Genomic DNA, 18,806 nt, shown 5'->3' with positions numbered 1-18,806 from the left:
TCTCTTCATTGCTACTTAGAGAGTGGGTCATTAAACTGTGCTGGGTTTTACCTCTCGGCAATGCCACTGGGGTGTTTGCAGGCTCCCCCATCCTCAGGTGCTCCAAAAGTAATTGATAAAGAGTAACCCGGGGGATGAGGCCGCTTTAGGACAACCTGAATAGATTTGCTCCCCAACTCCTGTCCTTTTTCCTGCATTGACATTGATTGTGCAAATATGACTGTTTTCCGCTTTTACCTCCTCTCTCGCACACGCTCCCCCTCGCCTTGCCTTTCCTTCTTTTAATAAAAATGGCATGAGAAGCACGGTGGAAGATAATGAAGAGAATTCCTGCTCGGCTCTGCAGTCGGGAGAGAGGAGGGGCGGGATGCTGTAAACAAAAGAAGGACGTCAAAAATCCTGAGCTCTTGTGATGGGCTGTTTTTTCAGCTGTGGTCCGATCTCTCCCTGTTTGGATAAGCCCAGTGACATGGCAGGTGCAAAGGCCTCAAAACAAGTCTCCTGCCTCTCTCTCAGACACCGACCTGACTCAGAAGACATAAATGCCAAGGAAGCAGCCTCGGAGAGGCTTTTCTCTCTACTCATGATGAGATAGGTCCCAGCAGGGGTGGTGGGTTTGCTCTGTGCCCTCCAGCTTTTTTTATGATTTGTTTGTTTACAAGCAAATCAAACAGGTTAGCTGGAGTATTAAATGAACGCTCATAGGTTGGATGGGAAAGTGGGGACTGGACGGTGGATTTCTGCTCCCAAACCCAGCTTAAACCTGAACTGGGTATTTCCGAGGAAGAACGACAGAGCAGCCAACGACCTGAACAGATAATTTCAGCTGAATACTTGGTGGGGTACGTTTTGTACCATCAGGTGTCTCTGCTCTCTGAAGCCCAGAGTCTCACCATTCAAATTAGTGGCATCAAGACAATGCCCAAACTCAACTTTTGCTCCTGGCTGTATGAGGAAGGTATCTCTCGTAACACCCAAAAAAACCACCTTACCCACTTATGCAATACCATGATACCCCACATATTCGAGATTGAAGTCAAAGGTTGAGGGATCCAATCTATTAGGAAAAGGAAAATATCCTTTGCCCCATGAAATACTTCTACGAACCAAAGTCACCACCACCTCTCATAATCACCACAAAATCAAAACAGGCAATTAGTGTGCAGCTCTGCTCTCGCTTACGCTGGTGTAAATCTCAAGTAACTTTAGAGACCTCAGCAAAATACTCCAGGTGTAAACCATTGCAACTCAGCTGCTCGTCTGCTCCTCTGAGTTGCAAACGTGTGCATTTGCTGCTCAGACCAGCTCCCTGCCTGCACAAGATGCCATGGCACAGGACTACACACCTGGCTGTAGCACCTCTGCTCTGAAACCCAGGTCCTGTTTAGGATCTTAAACACATTTGTTTCTGAACATTTGTTTTTTACACAGACCGCTGTCTTCTGTCCTTCGTGCAAGAACCGTAAGTTTTTTAAGTAGCAAACATATAGATATATATGCAACTGATTAACTCCAGCAGACTTTGATATAATCATCCAAGTATTTGCCCTGGTACCAATTTAAAAAACAGTAGCACATTTAATAAAAAACAAAGTTTGCAGCCAAGGCCTTAAAGATATTTCTTGTTTTTTCTCAAAAGAAAAAAAAAGTCAACAGATAATTATCTACTTTCATGTTTAAACAACAACAACAACAAAAATTATGAATTTTTAAAGTGGATGATATAAATGGAGGATCTAAATGAGATTGGGTTACAAATCCGGGGATAAAGTAAATCTTAGAGGCCCAGGGCCTCACATGGGTGTTTGCACTAGACAGGCAATTTCACGGCAGCACACAGGTTAAGTGTCGGAGCACCTGGTTGCTATTAGAAGCAGGGAAGGAGGGGGAAAATCTGTTGTGTTTGCTTCTTCACTGCTGCGATCAGACCCTAAGCTGGGACAGGAGCACTTCTCAACATGAAGCTCAGACGCAGCCGCCGCAGGGGGGAAGGCTGTTATGTTTTGACCGAGGAAAGAAAGATCTGGGACATGAAATGCAGAAAACCCTATTTCCAACCGGTGGAAGCCAGCAATTCTCTATTGATTTCAAGGGAACAGTGCCAGTATCCACCACCTGAGGATAGTGCTCTGGTGTACCGGCGCAGCAGGGAGAAAACAGTAACACGACTGGAAGGCAGGTTAGGACAGGTTAATTGCTTTAAAGGCCATCATCGTCATTGGCGAACCTTTGCCTGTTGCATCGTGCCTCTCAATGAGCGCTGCCTGATTACTCATACCGTTAACAACATCCCAGTTGTGCCATGGCTTCTCCGTGCAGGACCGCCAGCGGCAGCATCCGCACGGGCTCCAGCGCTGGTTCAGACCACACTGCAGGAGAAGTGCCTGATGCACACCCTGCACAGGGTCTGGGACCCCAGCAATCACCCCTCAACTTTTGGATGTCGATTATTCATCACGGGGGCTGGGAGCACTTCGGCTGCTACCCTCAGCCCCGTGCCAGTTCTTCAGGTTTGGCTCTCCCTGTGGGCAGCAGCTCTTCCCAATTCAGGGTCATCAACTTGGCAGACTAACGTTCTTCAACTTCTCTGAATCCAGACCTGACCTCTAGGATTTCATTTCAACAGGCCTGAGCCAAGACCTGATTTTCAGAACTTAATACCCTCCCGTTTCCGTGTAATCCCACCAAAATGGTAAACAGAGCCATGGGAGCAGACGCTCGCAGCGCCTGATCCAAAGGCTCCTGAAGCCAGTGGAAGTTATTATGTGCATTTTCAGTAGGGCTTAAATTGGGCCCCAAGCGAACACAGATGTTTGCAGTTTTCTCTGGTTTCACCTCTACCATCCCTCCTCGACGAAACTCCGCTTTGGAGGGTAAAGGCACAGGGGCTGTGGCACTCCTGAGGTGTTGCTCCTCAGGAGGAGGGAGGGAGCCTGTATGTACATGTGCATATGCGTGAGAGAGACATATGTGCTGTCACGCACGCCGCATAGCAGAGCACACAGAGATGGGCGAGGAGATGAGGTGACTATTCCAAAGGAACATTTTGTCATTTCCCTCCTTAGGGGCTCTGTGTTTTGCCTTAAGCCACTTCAGATTATGAGAAATCCTACTAGCTGGTCTCCAGTGGGATCTTTAATGGTTTAATAACTCAACATTACTGAACATATTTCCACTAGCCTCTTTCTAAAATCCCATCATGAGCTAATTTCCTCTATTGTCATTACATCTGCAACTGGTCTTACATTTCAAAAAAATCTGTACCACTGTGAATAAATGATCTCGTTTACTGCACTGAGCTCTCAGGGCCAGTATTTTTAGTAGTGGCTGATAATTTGGGGTGCCCAATTCCAGGCACCCTCACTGGGGTACAATTTGCAGAGAAGAATGAGCTTCATTTCCACCTTGCCTCTCCGATCACAAAAAGCTCCAGGAAAATGCTGGAATTGGGGCATCAGCACAGAGATACCCAACGTCACTATACATTCAAGAAGATCCTGGCCAGAAAGACTAAGATCAAGCTGGGGTGAAGCAATCACACCACGGGTGCCTTGGGCCCACAGCGAGCTCAGTGCATTGCATGCCATGCAATGATACACCTAAAAGGCTTCTGTCTTGTCTGTCACTGTATCCAACGAGGTATTAAGGACAGCACAGGTATTTTAGTTTTACTGCAGCGTTGTTTTCAAATCCTTGCCTGTTTGAGGGTAGCTCCAAATTTAACAGAGACTTGGAATTTATTTCCTAGGAAAATATATTAAAATAAAATGCCCAGGAAATGATCAGGCCAATAGTTCAGTAAAAGTAGCTGAAAAAAGCTGTACTGGCTGACACTGCTGATAAAAAGGTAGGTAACACATTTCTGCTTCTTCTGCGGTATTTGAGGCTCACTCCAAGTTTTACAAGAGAGTTATTTTTAAATTGTTGCATAACACATGTCTGTCCAATATTTCTTTCCTCAATCAAGCAAAGAAAATGCATTTGTTATTCCTGGGAGATTTCTGGTGCTTCTTATCGTATTTAGAGCCCAAAATAAAGATGCACACAAGAAGGGAAACATCAGAGAGAAATTATTATCCATGAGATAATGCACAGCCTAATTTACCACATATCTGAGACTGTTTCACCTGCAATAAATGATTTTGCCCAGCAGGAAAAGTCCTGTTTGACCTTCATTTTTTTTTTCCTGCAGCTGAAAACTCTGCTACTACTTCTAGGTCGCGAGTTCAAATTCCACCCTGGCTGGGAGTGATTAAATATATCAATTTCTAATAGTATCTCCTTGGTTAATAATAGGACAGCCGTTAATGTTCACTTTTTCAGGGATACTTGCATATGGCTAAGTTGTAGTCTACGGGTCTGATCTCTCTACAGCCTCTGTGTATCGCCCAGGAGGCACATTGGAGACATGAACCCAATGTAGCAGCAGTCCTTGGGGAGTCCCTGGCTGGAGCAGAGCTGGCAGAGCCGATCCCGAAGCAAACTGTCATTCCCCAAATGGGGCAATCCCTCTTTCCTGGCTCTTCCCATGCTCTCGAGTCATTTCTTTGAGAGAGGCAGCTGGGGGACATTCAGAGCAATCCCACTCTTCAAAGATAGACCCAGGCTGAAAAATGCCTCTGGGCTGCCCTGTCTCAGGATCACAAACCCATAAAGATATAAACCTGCCCTTACTACCTTATTCTTGCATCATGTGTGGCCGAGCCAGAACAGGAGCTACGGATTTTGTCAAGTGCCAGCTACAGTTACAGCATTACATAAGAAACCGCAACAGCGAAGAATCACAAATCTATCACTACAGCTGGCACCAAATGGCATCTTTGCACAAGCTTAGCAGAAAAGCTGCCTACTGAATGGGCACAGACCGTCAGATTGTTCTTTCTCTTCTCCAGGGCAGGGTTAAGGTAATTTGGCAGAGGGTGGTAAGGGAAAAAATTGCTCTATCTGTTCTGTGTGGGGGGTCAGGAAGCAGGTTTTATTCTTTCGCAAAGATAACCTGGCACCTTTAATGAAGAAAGCAAGAAAGAAGGAAAGCCATCAGAATGTGGCTTCCAGCTGTCAAGTCACATCAGCCAAGTGGAGATGTATAATCCCTGAGAGCAGTGGCACTGCTAGCCTCTAACATTTAACTGTGAGCTCTTTGAAAGAAGGCACCTGGTGTATTTCTACTGTAAAACGCCTGGCACGCTACTGGCAGCTATAAATAATAACAACCGCTACCTCGGTATTTAGCAGCACAACACGTGTGAAGGAAAGATGCAGGAACAGCAGATGAAAAAGAAGCAGTTTTCCTCTTCCTGGCTTACCGAGCCCTCGGTGTAGAGCAGGGGTACACGCTCCTATCTGGCACAGGGAGCGGAATCAGTCATCCCTGCTGCCTCCCTGCCCAGTCCCAGCTCCCTGCTGCCATGCAAGCCAGAGGCGAGGCCACACTGTTTGGGAAAGGAAAGAATTTCCCTGGGGGGATGTTGGCGGTGAAGATGCTGCTGGGTGGAGGACTCTCCTTCCTACCAGCACTTCACCTCTGTTAGGGTCTATGCCTATGACCAGTTTCCTGCTGTTGGAAGGGAAGGTGTGGGACAGGCCATCGTCCCATCTATTTCTGTTCTTTCATCATGGGAAATTTCCAGGTTCATTAAGCAGAAACAGGGCTATCAATCCTGGCTGCACAAGGAAGGAGCTGACGACGCAGCCAAGGCTAGAGATGGCCTCAGAGAGACGATGCTTGCTAGCGGATCACCAGCACCTCCACTGAGCTCCGGGACTACTACGCTGTCCTACACCAGCTGAATATTAAAATTCACAACTTTGCCAAAACTGACCAGAGGCAGCTCTGATATACTCAAAGCTCTTCACTGACACGCGGAGCCTTTTGGACAGTGACAGCACGGCCACTAATCCAGCTGGGAAACTAGGCTCAGAAAGGAAAAACTGAAACATTTACTCCTTAATGCAAGGACTCTGGATGAAGAACTAGGCAAGACCTAGCAGTGCTAGTACTGTACCTGAAACTGGAAATTAGAGGGGTAAGAGAAACCTGGTGGGACAGAAGGGTGTTTGCTTCTTGGGAAAGCTCAAAATAGCTTTGTCCATGCAGCACTACAAATGATAGGGAAGCTCTTAGGAATGAGCAAGAAAGCATGAATAAGAGTAAACCTGTTCCTGTTGAAGCTTGGTAAAAGTGTTTTTACTGGAGATGAGCTGTAGACTTTCATATGAATACAGATAGGGATCTCTAATATATTACTAGAGAGAAATAATATGGAGAATTGTGTAATTATGGGAAAGAAACCTTCTAGATGCAGACTAGAGAACAAATGCTTTTAATAATGGCAGGTCTCTGGTACTGCTAGACGTGAGAGCAGGCATCAAATACTTAGGGACTCAATAAGAGATTACACTATTTTGCATTTACTTCTAGTAGCTGTAATAGGTTGGATTGAAAGAGAAATTTGAATGAAAATGGAAATTTGTCTTTCAGTTATCACTTTGAGGTTAACTAACAAACATTTCCTGCAAATAAAGATCTGAAACCCTAAAGTCCAAGTATCCACAGACAACACAGAATTGGTAAATAGGCTCAGTCAATGCAGAGAAGGATGGAGTTATAATGTAGAAATGACTAATTTACAGGACTGGATGCCTCGAAATGGTGCATATGTTGGTATAAGACAATATTATGCATGTAGGATCAAGAAATTCAGAATAAGCTGGGAGCTCTTCATTCCAAGTGAGAGGGGAAGAAGCAGTTGGTTGTATTTATTCAATTGCAAGACAACTATGAACCATCAGTGAGATGTATCCACAAAAAAAGCATACGAGGTCCTTGCACGCATCAAGGCAAGGCATTTCCAGGGTAGCTGGCTAAGTATTCGTGCACAAGGACATCTGGAATACCACATTCTAAAGCCTGTTGGGAATCCAGATGTGTAGCATGCCGATACCGCACCGCCAACCTAGCAGCTCTTGCAGATAAATCTGGGCATGTAAAGTGCTTTCTTAACATTTCAGTCCTATCTTAAATACTCCCCAGTATTTCCTGGCATATCAAGAGAGGTTTGGCATGGTAACTGTGGAGGAGGGGTGAGCAGAAGATGGTGATAATATGGGCTTCAGCTTTTGGTGTCGGGAGAACATCCACCCAGCGATCTGTATCTTGTTTGGGTGGAAATATGGTGTTAATTATCTTCATGACAGATGGATCTGGCAATTCATTTCAGCTGCTTTAGATCATACATTCCTCTGGCTGGTAGACCTTCACAAAATAGAGAAATAGATCTTCAAGATGAAGGAAGGAATGCCATAATAAGGACAGATGTTGCCATGAAATTTTAGTGTTGCATTCAGCAGGGACTTAGGTTTACATATCATCATTGTGATATTCATATTTTTCCAGTCCTTTGTTCAGCTGGGCCTGTGTCATGTAAATGCAGTCTTCCTATTGAGTTCAGGGGCTAAAAGGCACACCAATAATTGGCTGTAATGAATTATTGCTCATTATGAATAGCCACTGCTGATTCTCCAGCCTCTCTGCTTATTCATATCTGTAGGAACCTTCAGACTAAGAACTGTTTTCCATCTCCTTCAACTACTCATCATCTGGGGTTTTTGACAAGTCACTTATCATATGCTCTTCTGATTGGATACCGGTAACAAATGGCAAATGCAACAATAATGCAAATTTTGAAACAAACAATTGTTTTGGATAAAATCATAGAATCATAGAACAGTTTGGGTTGGAAGGGACCTCTAAAGGTCACCTAGTCCAACCCCCCTGCCATGGGCAGGGACATCTTCAACTAGATCAGGTTGCTCAGAGCCCCGTCCAACCCGACCTTGAATGTTTCCAGGGATGGGGCATCCACCACCTCTCTGGGCAACCTGTGCCAGTGCTTCACCACCCTCAGCGTAAAAAATTTCTTCCTTACATCTAGCCTAAATCTACCCCCCTTTACTTTAAAGCCATTCCCCCTTGTCCTGTCACAACAGGCCCTGCTAAAAAGTTTGCCGCCATCCTTTTTATAAGCCCCCTTTAAGTACTGATAGGCTGCAAGAAGGTCTCCCCGAAGCCTTCTCTTCTCTAGGCTGAACAACCCCAACTCTCTCAGCCTTTCTTCACAGGAGAGGCATTCCATCCCCCTGATCATTTTTGTGGCCCTCTTCTGGACCCGCTCCAACAGGTCTGTGTCTTTCTTATGCTGAGGACTCCAGAGCTGGAGGCAGCGCTCCAGGGGGGGTCTCACCAGAGCAGAGCAGAGGGGCAGAATCCCCTCCCTCGACCTGCTGGCCACGCTTCTTGTGATGCAGCCCAGGAGACGATTGGCCTTGTGGGCTGCGAGCGCACATTGCCGGCTCATGTCCAGCTTTTCATCCACCAGTACCCTCAAGTCCTTCTCGGCAGGGCTGCTCTCAATCCCTTCATCCCCCAGCCTGTAGTGATATCAGGGGTTGCCCGGTATCGATACAGTGCTAAAGTACATGAAATGCTAAGGATGCATGAACAATGCCACAGCAGCCCTCCAACTGCTTGCAATCTTGACGATGGTAATTTCTCAGTCATTCTGCAATCAGTCCAAGAAGCCCGAGTGAGATCTGCACTCCGCCGTCTTAGATGCAGAGTTAAAACACAGTAAATGACATGGAGTTTACAAGCTTAGCACTGAATGGAACTCCCAATTCTAACAAAATATTTAAAAATATTGTACTTACTTAAACATCAACTATACACAGATGACGACCAGTCCCCTCCAACTATTATCGAGCAACAGAAAAGGTTTAGCCATAGAATGTAGGGGTAAAATAGCCAAAACTGAGGAAAAAAAAAAATTCCCTATATAAGAAAATGCAAGTTTCTCTCTCAGTCTCTCTTTTTTCTTTCTTTTTAAAGTATGAATGCAGTATCTCTAGGTGTCACTTAGGTACTAAAGCTCTAGTCACTGTAGGAATGGCTCAGATGAATATATCACAGGGCAGCATACTTGCTTCTCAGTGATGCTCAACTCTGCAAAACCAAAACTTATACCAGGGCTTCGTGCTGGGATTCTTTCTAAGGTTATTTCAGTCAATGCCTTTGTCTTGAAAAAAGCCTACACGTTAACACCACAAAGACGACCCGATCCATCGCCGTGCACTACATTTTGAGGTTTCCTACAAAGTCTGTGGCAGAAAAGTTGGGAAAATTTCCAATTCTTAGAAACTTTTCTAGTTATTCTGACAACTTTCCAAAACTAACCTCGGTGTCTCTTGGCTTGGCCTGCCAGAGGGGAGAGCGTAGATCTCGCCAGCACAACCGGCTGCTCACCGCTCGCAAATTGGGCTACTGAGAGTGCAACGGGGAACACGGGCTGCTCACCCCAGGCTGTCCCGGTGGGACTGACACCTAAATGTACCTGTGACATCCTCAGGAGGGCATCTCGTGGGCACTCACTTCTCATTGAGCTCTTAAAAAAATCAATCGTTGCTACAAACGAATGCAAGAGCAACGATTACTTTCCAACTGCAACGACGTGAGCGTAAAAGCGCTACAGTAAGGGCAAAGTGAGGGCAAAGCAATTACCACGTTTGCCATTGTGACTATCTTGCACATCATTTCTAGAGAACAGCCAGAGTGAAACCCTCTACGTATGAGCACAACCCAAACTTTGGATTAAATTGTGAGCTGAGACTTTAAGACTTGCAAATGAGGCTCCTTCCTTATCACTCGCTGCGGTGTGAAGACTCAGCAGTTCTGTGCTGCACCTGGCCTGACCTCTTTTTTTTCCCACTGATTTATTTAGCTTTCTGCTCTCTTCCTAGGCTCTGACTCTCATTTTGTATCAGAGATACCAGCAATTCTGGCTGATCATACTCAGTGGAATTGAGTGTATCTTGCCTGGTTTCTGTAAGGTGCAAGGGTAAGGTCCTGTCCCATAGAAATGATTGTTAGCCTCAGCTTGAGCCAAGAGCTGAGATTAAAATTCAGCTTGAGAACAGAAGGTCTGGCATTATTTTGCATTTCTTAATAAAAGGTTTCCACTGTTCTAGTTATTTACTCTCCTCTGAGGAGCACCCAGTGCTGACTAGGCAAGGCCTATCCATTAAAGGCTGTCTCTCCTCTCAGCTGAAAGAGAAGTTCCCTCTCTTTGATGGGAAGAAGGTAGGAGAAATTAATTTTTCTTTCAGCATCGCCACACCTGGGGAAAGGATCTTGCTCACAGATAACAGTGCAAGCAAATATTTTCTTTGGGAGAAAAAGAGAAAGTGAAGATCAAGGTCAGAGGAGGCAAGAGTAAAGATATGTGACTGCCTTCAAAATAACCTTCCACAGAACATGTGGGGGTGTCATTTTATTTAATATGGAAAACACGCAGTAGCATAAAGGAGGGGTAACTGGCTTGGGGCTTATAGAGAGATAAAGGGGCTGCAAAGTCTGGTTGCACAGATATGCTGTATTCCAGCTGTACCGAATGAGACAAACAGGCAGATGCAAACAGGTCGAGAGAGACTGCATTCACCTCTACATACATATATATATATACACACACACACACACACACACGTAGCAGCACAGCCCAACACCTCTGTCCCTGGCTTCCCTGAAGCATCTTCCTTCCTTCCTGCTTACGGAGTATAAGGACTGTGGCTACTCTTTGCACAAGGTGCTAATGGAAAATTCATCTTGCCTTTGCCTCTACCACATAACCACAACCCCATGCAGAGTTTCAGTGAGTTTGCTGCGTCTCAAGGTATGGCCCAGCAGCAGCCTGGACATACAGCATCAGCCTACGAATCTGCGTGACCCCCCATCACCAGAGGATACGGATCAGTGCTGTGCACACAGGCATATTAGGATAAAAAAATCACCCCACTTTTCAAGATTTCAAACACATGCTGAAGTCTTGAGTCAAAACCAACTACAAGTGCTTAAGAATCTGCATCTTTGACTCCTCACCCAGCGACTAAAAACTTCATTTTACTTTTCCAAGCATCTCATCGAAGCTCACTGGCAAGATTTTCCCTGAATTCCCTGGAAAGACAGAGAAAACCTGAGGCCAGCTAGACTAGAGAGTTTGGTTAGGTTGGCTGTGCCAGCCTCCAGGAGCATCCGTTTCCATCTACTGATCACAGGTAGAGCCCAGAAAGACTAACGTAAATTTTATGTCTGATTTTTAGCTGGCTATGTAACTAGGTGAGACATACAGACAGGTACAGTAACGTTACCCCATGCGATTTATTCAGTGACGCACAGGAAAACTGTCATTAATCCCTGGCTACTGATTTAATTATTAGAGCGCCCTTTCACTACAGCTGGCTATAAGCTAGAAGTCACCCACAAAATCATAATAAAAGAGAAAGGAATAGAGCTCAGAATACAAGTTATGTTTTGGGCTTTTTTTTCTTTTTTTCTTCACATTTTGTTATGAACTCAAAACTGGACCTGTTTCTGTGGGAACTTGTGCTAAGGTATGCAAATATTTCAAACCAAACCAGTCCCATTTTCCAATGAGAGTGGGCCAGGTTTCAGGCAAAGATGCTTTCACAGCAAAACCATGGGAAAATTCACCGTTTTCCATGTTTCCAATATGCCAATATTCATCTCATGTTAAGTGCCAGCAATTGTTGGAACACGGCTACAACCCAAGAAAGCACTTAAGCACATGCTTAACTTTCAGCACATGAGTAACCTCAGTGATGTCCTGGGTCTTGTTTTTATATTCACTCTTGTTAGTTACCTTGAATTCTTAAATCCGTAGGGACAATTTGCATCTTCTGAGCTGTATAATTGGGCCATGAAAGGGATGGTAGCTCATGATTGTTAATTAATCATTTTTATTATATTTAAATATGCTTTAGAAGACCATAATGATGTATGCTTCCTTGACATTAGCTGTACTAATTAGATCATCTTTTCTAAATTAGAGTGCAGTTTTCTTAGCAGGTTTCCTTTTATCTGGTGTTCATTTTTCAAAAGAGCTTCATGTTGTTCCCACAGACGAGTGAATCATTTCCAGGGAATCATGTTATGCAAAAGATGTTTTTCTTGCTGCTGTAGAATGCCTACAGGTAGATCATGGATCTCCTTGAAATCGTTAAATATTTTGAAGTTGGACTTTCCTCAACAATCATACGTTCCTTGACTAGATAAGCATAACCGCATCTGGGATGAAACTCAGTCCCTACAACAAACTAGCGCATTACTATGTTAGAGCAATCCCACTCCAACACAATTTGTTTTGGTGACACATGAAAGCAGAAAATGAAAGTGGCTGAAATACCTTTATATACCTGAACACGCAAGTGTATTGTTTTGCATTCTTTCTTTAGCAGTTAATTGGTGCTTCAGCACTGAAAGCCATTCTGTCTCCTTCTCCATCAAAATATTACTTTCGAAAGATTTCTAAGGAAATGATGACCATGTAACTCCAGAGGTCCTCATTTAGGTTATCTTAAACATTTAACTTATAGCTCACGTAGTTTGCAATATCCTTTCTGGTTAAGCAAAACCTGAATTTCACATCTCTGCACAAGTAGCCTGGAAATTTCTCAAAAACTATCTGTGAAATCTCAGGCTATTTCACCTGAGTGTGATGCTTCTGGTTCCAGAGAGAAACTATGAGAATATCCTCTCTTGGTGATACTTGGTACATCTATGTAGTTCAAAATACTAACAATCAATTGTGATGCTGGACATTAACAGGATGAGAAGAACGGGTTATTGTTTTTCTCTGAACAAGCCTATTCAGCTCTCTGGAAAGCAGTACTTACGTGTCGACAAATCTCCTGCTGAGGTTTGAGATGACAACTGGAGATCCAGACTGGAAAGGAGGGTCCCGAACCACTTTGTACTGGATGGGTTTGCAGTCCGTGCAGAGCGTGCTGTGGGGGACAGAGCTCAGCATGGCAGCATCAATTTCCAGGTGCTCATCCAGAGTGTAGACCTGGATCCCGTACACCTCCTCGCCCACTTGTCCCGCATCCAGCTTTATGGTCAATGGGATGTCACAGAAGACATTCTGCGGTCCGAGAGAAATGTTCTTCCCACTGATGGTGAGCAACTTGATGTCATTCACAGCTCCGCTGGAGTCCCAGTCTGGGGAAACAAATGTCACCCAGACTGTGAGGGACTCTGGAGTCAGGGGATAACGAAACTCCAGCTGCAGGTAGCAGCCCTGAGGCTCAGGACAGGCTGGGGGCACTGTGTGTTGGTTGACTGCCGAGTTGGGACTCCATGTTCTGACACTGGATTTACAAGGCTGCTCAACATCAGGGTGCCCTGGAAGGAAAGAAGGAAGCAAAGACAGGGCACAATAGAAGTTAGACAACATGGGTTATCATTGGCATCAGTCTTGAAAGACAAACTGGTGGCAGGAGAACATATCTGTCCAGAAAACTAATTATTTACTTGAGCAGAACAGGCATGGCCAGCATGGAGAGGAGGAATATAACGCCAACGCCTCCTGGCCGGGTGAGAGATGCAAACCCAATTTAAGTGCCCAGCTGGACTGGACACCACACAACACACACTGTGCCAGTGCATCTGGTCCTGTATTTCCTATTTCTAGTGCCTTCCCCCTGTGCCTAACAATGATATTTTCTACCCCTTCCACTTGGTACTTTACCTGATAAACAGTGTCACTTTGCCTTCAGTTCACCTCCGGTGCTCCTACTTATTCCCTTGCCTCTCACTCTAAAATACAACCTTTTTCTCTTTAACAAAGACAAGAAAAGAGCTTTCGTCGATTCCAAGAAGCTGTTGCACTGTGCTGTTGAGGGGCCACTCCTATGCCATTTATAGGCTAATCTAGCATGTTGTGCAAGACCTCTTTTTTCGGAGGCACATGGAACACAGGTCTGAGCTGTCTCTTTGCGCTCGTTCTGATGAAACAACAGGCACTTGTACTTTTACATTTCTCACCGCTGGCTATGTTCAACTACATGGGAGGTATTACTAAAAATTAATGAAAGCCACAATGCTTGCTGGGTTCCCAAATACTATGGTAACATTACAATTTGGCACGGAGTCATGGACTGCAAGATCCAGAGAGGTCAGATGGGTGGAACAGTTGGTAACAGAATCCAGTGAGAGCTATAAATTCCCTCTTCCTTCCCAAATAATCACACGAAAAGGGAGCAAGCAGGACAGGGAGAAGGCAAAGTACGGAAAAGAAGAAAGGGAAAAGTAAAGATAAAGAAAGGTAACGAGAGGAGAGAAATGGAGAAGGCAGAGAAAAAAAAGAGAGCACAGCTGTTTGCAACTGAGGAGGAAAGCAAGATAAAGCACTGGGCAAACATGAACAAACAGGACATCACTACTAATTTAAAGAGAAAAGGGCAATGTGTGAAGGTTATTCTTATTGTCTATGATCCAATTAAGTGTTAGAAATGTGCCTCTTTTGTCAAGGAAAAACAGCACAGGGAATTCTCCTGTTCATACCAAATGAACCCCGATGCAGAATAGATTTCCTGGTATCTCAGGCAGTCCTCCCTGCGATCCAACGCAATTGTCCTGCAGATGCACAGCTTTTAACGCTTCTCCCTCACCCACACATACCCCATAGCCCTCCTCTCCTCCTCGCGTGCCACGGCATAGTGGGAATGCCACTAACCTCAGCATCTGGAGAGACCACAGCAGCGATATATTTTGAAGAAAGCCAGAGTTCCATTTAACACGCTCAAGTTTTTCCCCCTGGCAAGCTTGCAAGTACTGTGTATAATCATTCTGAGTAGCGAATACCCCATTTGACTCACGTTATCTTACAACATTCGCTGCCGTCTGCATGTGCTTGGCTGGGCCCTCCAATGACTTTCTTGCAGACTCACAGCAAGCTCCTGACTGCAGCCCTACGAAGGTGTTTTTTAACCCTAAAATCTCAGAGGGCTTTGGAAAGATCTGTGAATCTTATCGCCTGCCACCTTGCAGATAGAAAATGGAGTTGATTAATGGCTCACAGCCCAGTACGTTTTCAAACGTGGTCTCCACTTGGGTTCCTGCAAATTCACCTCTGCCAGTTCAAGGCCTTTGTAAGACTTAAATAGTGAATAAACCTACATGTTTTTGTAGATCCGGGTGTGATCCCCAGAGCTGCATGAATTGGACTCAGCCTCCAGGGAGTTTAATGCAGATCATTACCCCAAAATGGGAGCTTGATTGTAGTCATCCATAGACTAAAAACCTCAATGAAGTTGAGATAAAGAGACCCTTTCTTAGATATCATCAAACACTTAGACCTGCGTAAGAAACATTCATTTAATTGTGGAAAAGGATGGAAACCTTATTCCATGTAACTCTAGATTTCTAGAGATGGGTAAGTACTATGACAATTACAAATACTTGTATATAAAAAGAAATGGTGCAGTAGTTATGCTGCCCCTCTGCACTCAGGTTCTGAAAATCCTTTGGCTTATGAGATCGTCAGAAGATCAGTCACAGAACAGCACCTCATACAACACCATGTCTTGCCTAACACAAACAAAATGCAAATGTGAGGTTTGTGAGGAGAAGTCGAATCCCATCTCCTGGTTAGAGAGCAAGGATGGTAGGCTGGGAGGGAGGCTTCCCCAAATACGTCAGCCACAGCCTGGTGGGTCATGCAGTTAAGTGAAGTGGCTGGGATGAATGCCCCTCTGTTGCCCCGGCACATGGACAGAGACTTGACACACTTGTACGGGGAGGCCAGCTGGGATCGGCAGCCTCTCGGGATGCAGCCGCTGTCACAACTACAACTCACCTGCCACATTTCTTACGTGGTCAAGACAAAGGGACCATCCAGTGGGATTCTAATGTCCAACTGAGACAATTCCACTTGCAAATACAGAATGAATCGCCCTCGAGTGAAATATTGGCCACTGGGAAAGGCAGGGCACTAAAGCAGCCTAAGACAGGAAGACTTTTTATTATATTCTCACACTTCTTTTAGTCAATAGTGAACCAGGCAGTAGGAATTGACTGATATATGTATATATTGCACAGGAAGCAAAGGTACTTACTTGGGTTTGAGCCGAAATCACCTTTCATATATAAAAAAACCCCTTTGACAGAGTTGTGGAGGTGCTGTAAGGTTTGTTTATCTAGCTGGTGTTGCTGGTTGCGAATCCAGGTAGGTTAGAGCTTTCTTGCTCCACAGTGAAGGTAAAGAGTAAATCAGAACTGCCTGACCTCCAGTGACTCCCACAGCTGCAGCCGAGGAGCAAACAGTCACTCATGCAAGGGGCACAACTGGCTGAGAAAGAATCACAAAATATCTCAGCCCGGGGGGCTGGACCCCACCACGCTCGGGCACAGGCAGGGCGCTAGGAAGGACACAGTCCCCACGGCAGAGTTTTGCAATGGGCACGGCTCACACGTAGTCCAGACCACAGCTGGTGTCAGCTACCTGGGGTAACTGTGCAGCGTAACAATGCTATGAGACCTCAGGAAAATGAAATCAGACCAACCAGGTTCAGAGCTGCTTCAGAGGCACGTGAGAAATGTGGTTTTCTGGTAAGAAGCTGGATGAGTACTACGAAACATTTTCCATGAGTGTCGTCTCAAATTTTAAAATGAGTTCATTTTGGCCATGCTTATGCCTCTCTGTATTCACTTTCCATGAACATTCAAGCAGTGGAGATTTACACACATGAACGCTTGCAGAAAGTGAATTTAAAGCTTGCATGCTTGAGTACTCACAGATAGACAATTAAAGAAGCCAGACAATGATCTAACTGTGCTATTTGTAACTCAGACCAAGTGCAAATAGGCAGAGATCCTGAATGTCAGGGAGTGTGGTAGTGATGACAGAAAATTACAGAGCAACAAATACCATACACTTGGTATATTTTCTACCCTAAAGTGGAGACAACTTATTAACGTAGTAAGAGGATAGGATTCCCAAATTTTCTTTCCAGAGCAATGGCACAACAGCAATTGAATGAGACAGATAAGGATCAGACTGCACCCTTCATAGTTAAGAACATGCAGGCACACACTGTAAGAAGAGGAAATTAAATGCAAAATGCAGCTGAGTAATAAATCTTAGAGTAGCTTAGTTTCTCTAGGAATGATGCCGCTGGCAAGACGTGTGAGATCTAGAAGTTTTCAAATCAGAGCTCGTCGGAGAAATTTTGATGGAACGGCTTATCTCAATGGAATATGCAGTTCTTTCAAAAATCAAAACACTTTGCAAAATTTGGTTTGTTTGGCAAAAATTTTATTCTAGAAGAGAAAATGGGCAGAAAGTTCTAACAATGTTGGAACATTGTGTTTTGACATTTTTGGAAGAAATCGTTTCAGTTTGCACCTTGAAACACTTGATATTAAAATTAGATTATATACTAAAAGGGGATATTTTCAAATGTCATAATTTAACCAAAGTTCATGAAAGAGGAATTATATGAGCTAAACAAAACATTTTGGCCAGCCTCAAACACTTTTTTTCTTTTAATTTTCCCTCATAAAGAATTTCAAAACTTTCAGGTTCTGTTCCAAACGAAACCAGGTTTCAAAGTCTTGTAATCCTTGGCTAAGTGGAAATTCCACTTTCCACCCTGCACTACTACTGCAAGCAGTCCAAACTTTGCTAATCCTGTTTACTTGATAATCTAGTCACACTCGTAGCCGGAGCGCTGCTTCCCAGGTCGAAGCTCTTGAACAACAAATCACCCAAGGGGCAGGTGCCCTCTGCGCTGTGCCCAGCAGCCTTGGCCCTTGGATGTCCAAACCGGGGGGGTGACCTGGAGTGAACTGCAATCTCTCTTGGGCCCCCACCCTGGGAGATGGGTGTGCAGGGCACAGGACACTTGCCCACGCATCTTGTCCCGTCACACAGCGGGGACACAGCTTGCTGCACACGCTGACCTTACGACTAGGGAGGGCTCCTGGGTGCCAGCACTGCATGTATCACCATATTAGCTTACAAATAATCTTCTTTGGAGAATAACTAACTCCCATGTACTCTAGCTGCAGGACAGAGAAGCCCTTAATGTAAGGAGGTATTTGTATGAGTTTGCAAAATCCAGAGATTGGCCTTTGAGGTCAGTGAGCCCACCTGTGTGTTTACGGTGAAGTCTGGGCCCAGAGTGTGCTGCTCCCGAAGGAATAGCTCGTGATAGACAGATTGAAATAATATTCTGCTCTTTCCAAACCGTAACTTGTGATTGCTGACCTCTGCCTGGTATAATCTTAAACATGCTCTACCACACCCACCTACTTACATAATGGAAGGTACATATGGAAGAGAGTTAATGATGGAGCTCTAATGGCATTATACGACCAGCTCCGCAGACCATTCTCCCTCCAACATGCTCTAAGAGAAGCAGTAAGAATGACTTGCATAACACCCTGAACTAGACTGGGCTTGACGTAGTCACCTGCATTCATGCTGCAGAGTACTTGCCCAAAGGGCAATCTCCACTCCTTTCAGCGTGTCTGCTGGTACAGCCTGCTTCTATGCAATGCAAGGGCAGCAGAAATCAGGCCCAAATAAATAACATGTAATTCTTCACTTTCAGAGTTGGAGTAGAAGGAGTAAACAGCTCCCCTGAGGAATTCATCTGGCAGATGTGAATGGTCAGCATTTCTTGGCACTCCGCTGCTTTCTGAAATTCAGGTTCAGCTCCCGGAATTCATTTAATTCATGGGCAGGGTCAGGACACGGGGGCCAAAACACAGGTATTTCAGCCAGTGGCATTACTTCAGGGTACAGTGTATTCATCTGTCCTCTAGTTTTGTTCATGCTACATACAGGTATAATCAGTCACCCTCTCCCAGATTTTTCCACTGTCTCTGTGGCTCTCCTTTTGCTCTGGCCCATCTTCTCCCCCGCCACTTCTTTGTCCCCAGCCCTGTGACT

General features: G+C 44.9%; 1 protein-coding gene across 1 annotated transcript in view; it reads right to left on the bottom strand.

Annotated features, from left to right (window-relative positions):
• Positions 1-18,806, bottom strand: part of PAPPA (pappalysin 1) — a 179,142-nt gene that overhangs the window by 91,787 nt on the left and 68,549 nt on the right. Inside the window, exon 7 of the mRNA XM_076355185.1 lies at positions 12,745-13,252. Coding sequence (XP_076211300.1) covers positions 12,745-13,252 — 508 coding nt within the window. The remainder of the gene's footprint in view (positions 1-12,744; positions 13,253-18,806) is intronic.

This window comes from Aptenodytes patagonicus, chromosome 18 (assembly GCF_965638725.1).
Source record: "Aptenodytes patagonicus chromosome 18, bAptPat1.pri.cur, whole genome shotgun sequence".
Classification (NCBI taxonomy): domain Eukaryota; kingdom Metazoa; phylum Chordata; class Aves; order Sphenisciformes; family Spheniscidae; genus Aptenodytes; species Aptenodytes patagonicus.
The sequence above is the reverse complement of the archived record's forward strand: the minus strand, read 5'-3'. Positions and strand labels throughout refer to the sequence as shown.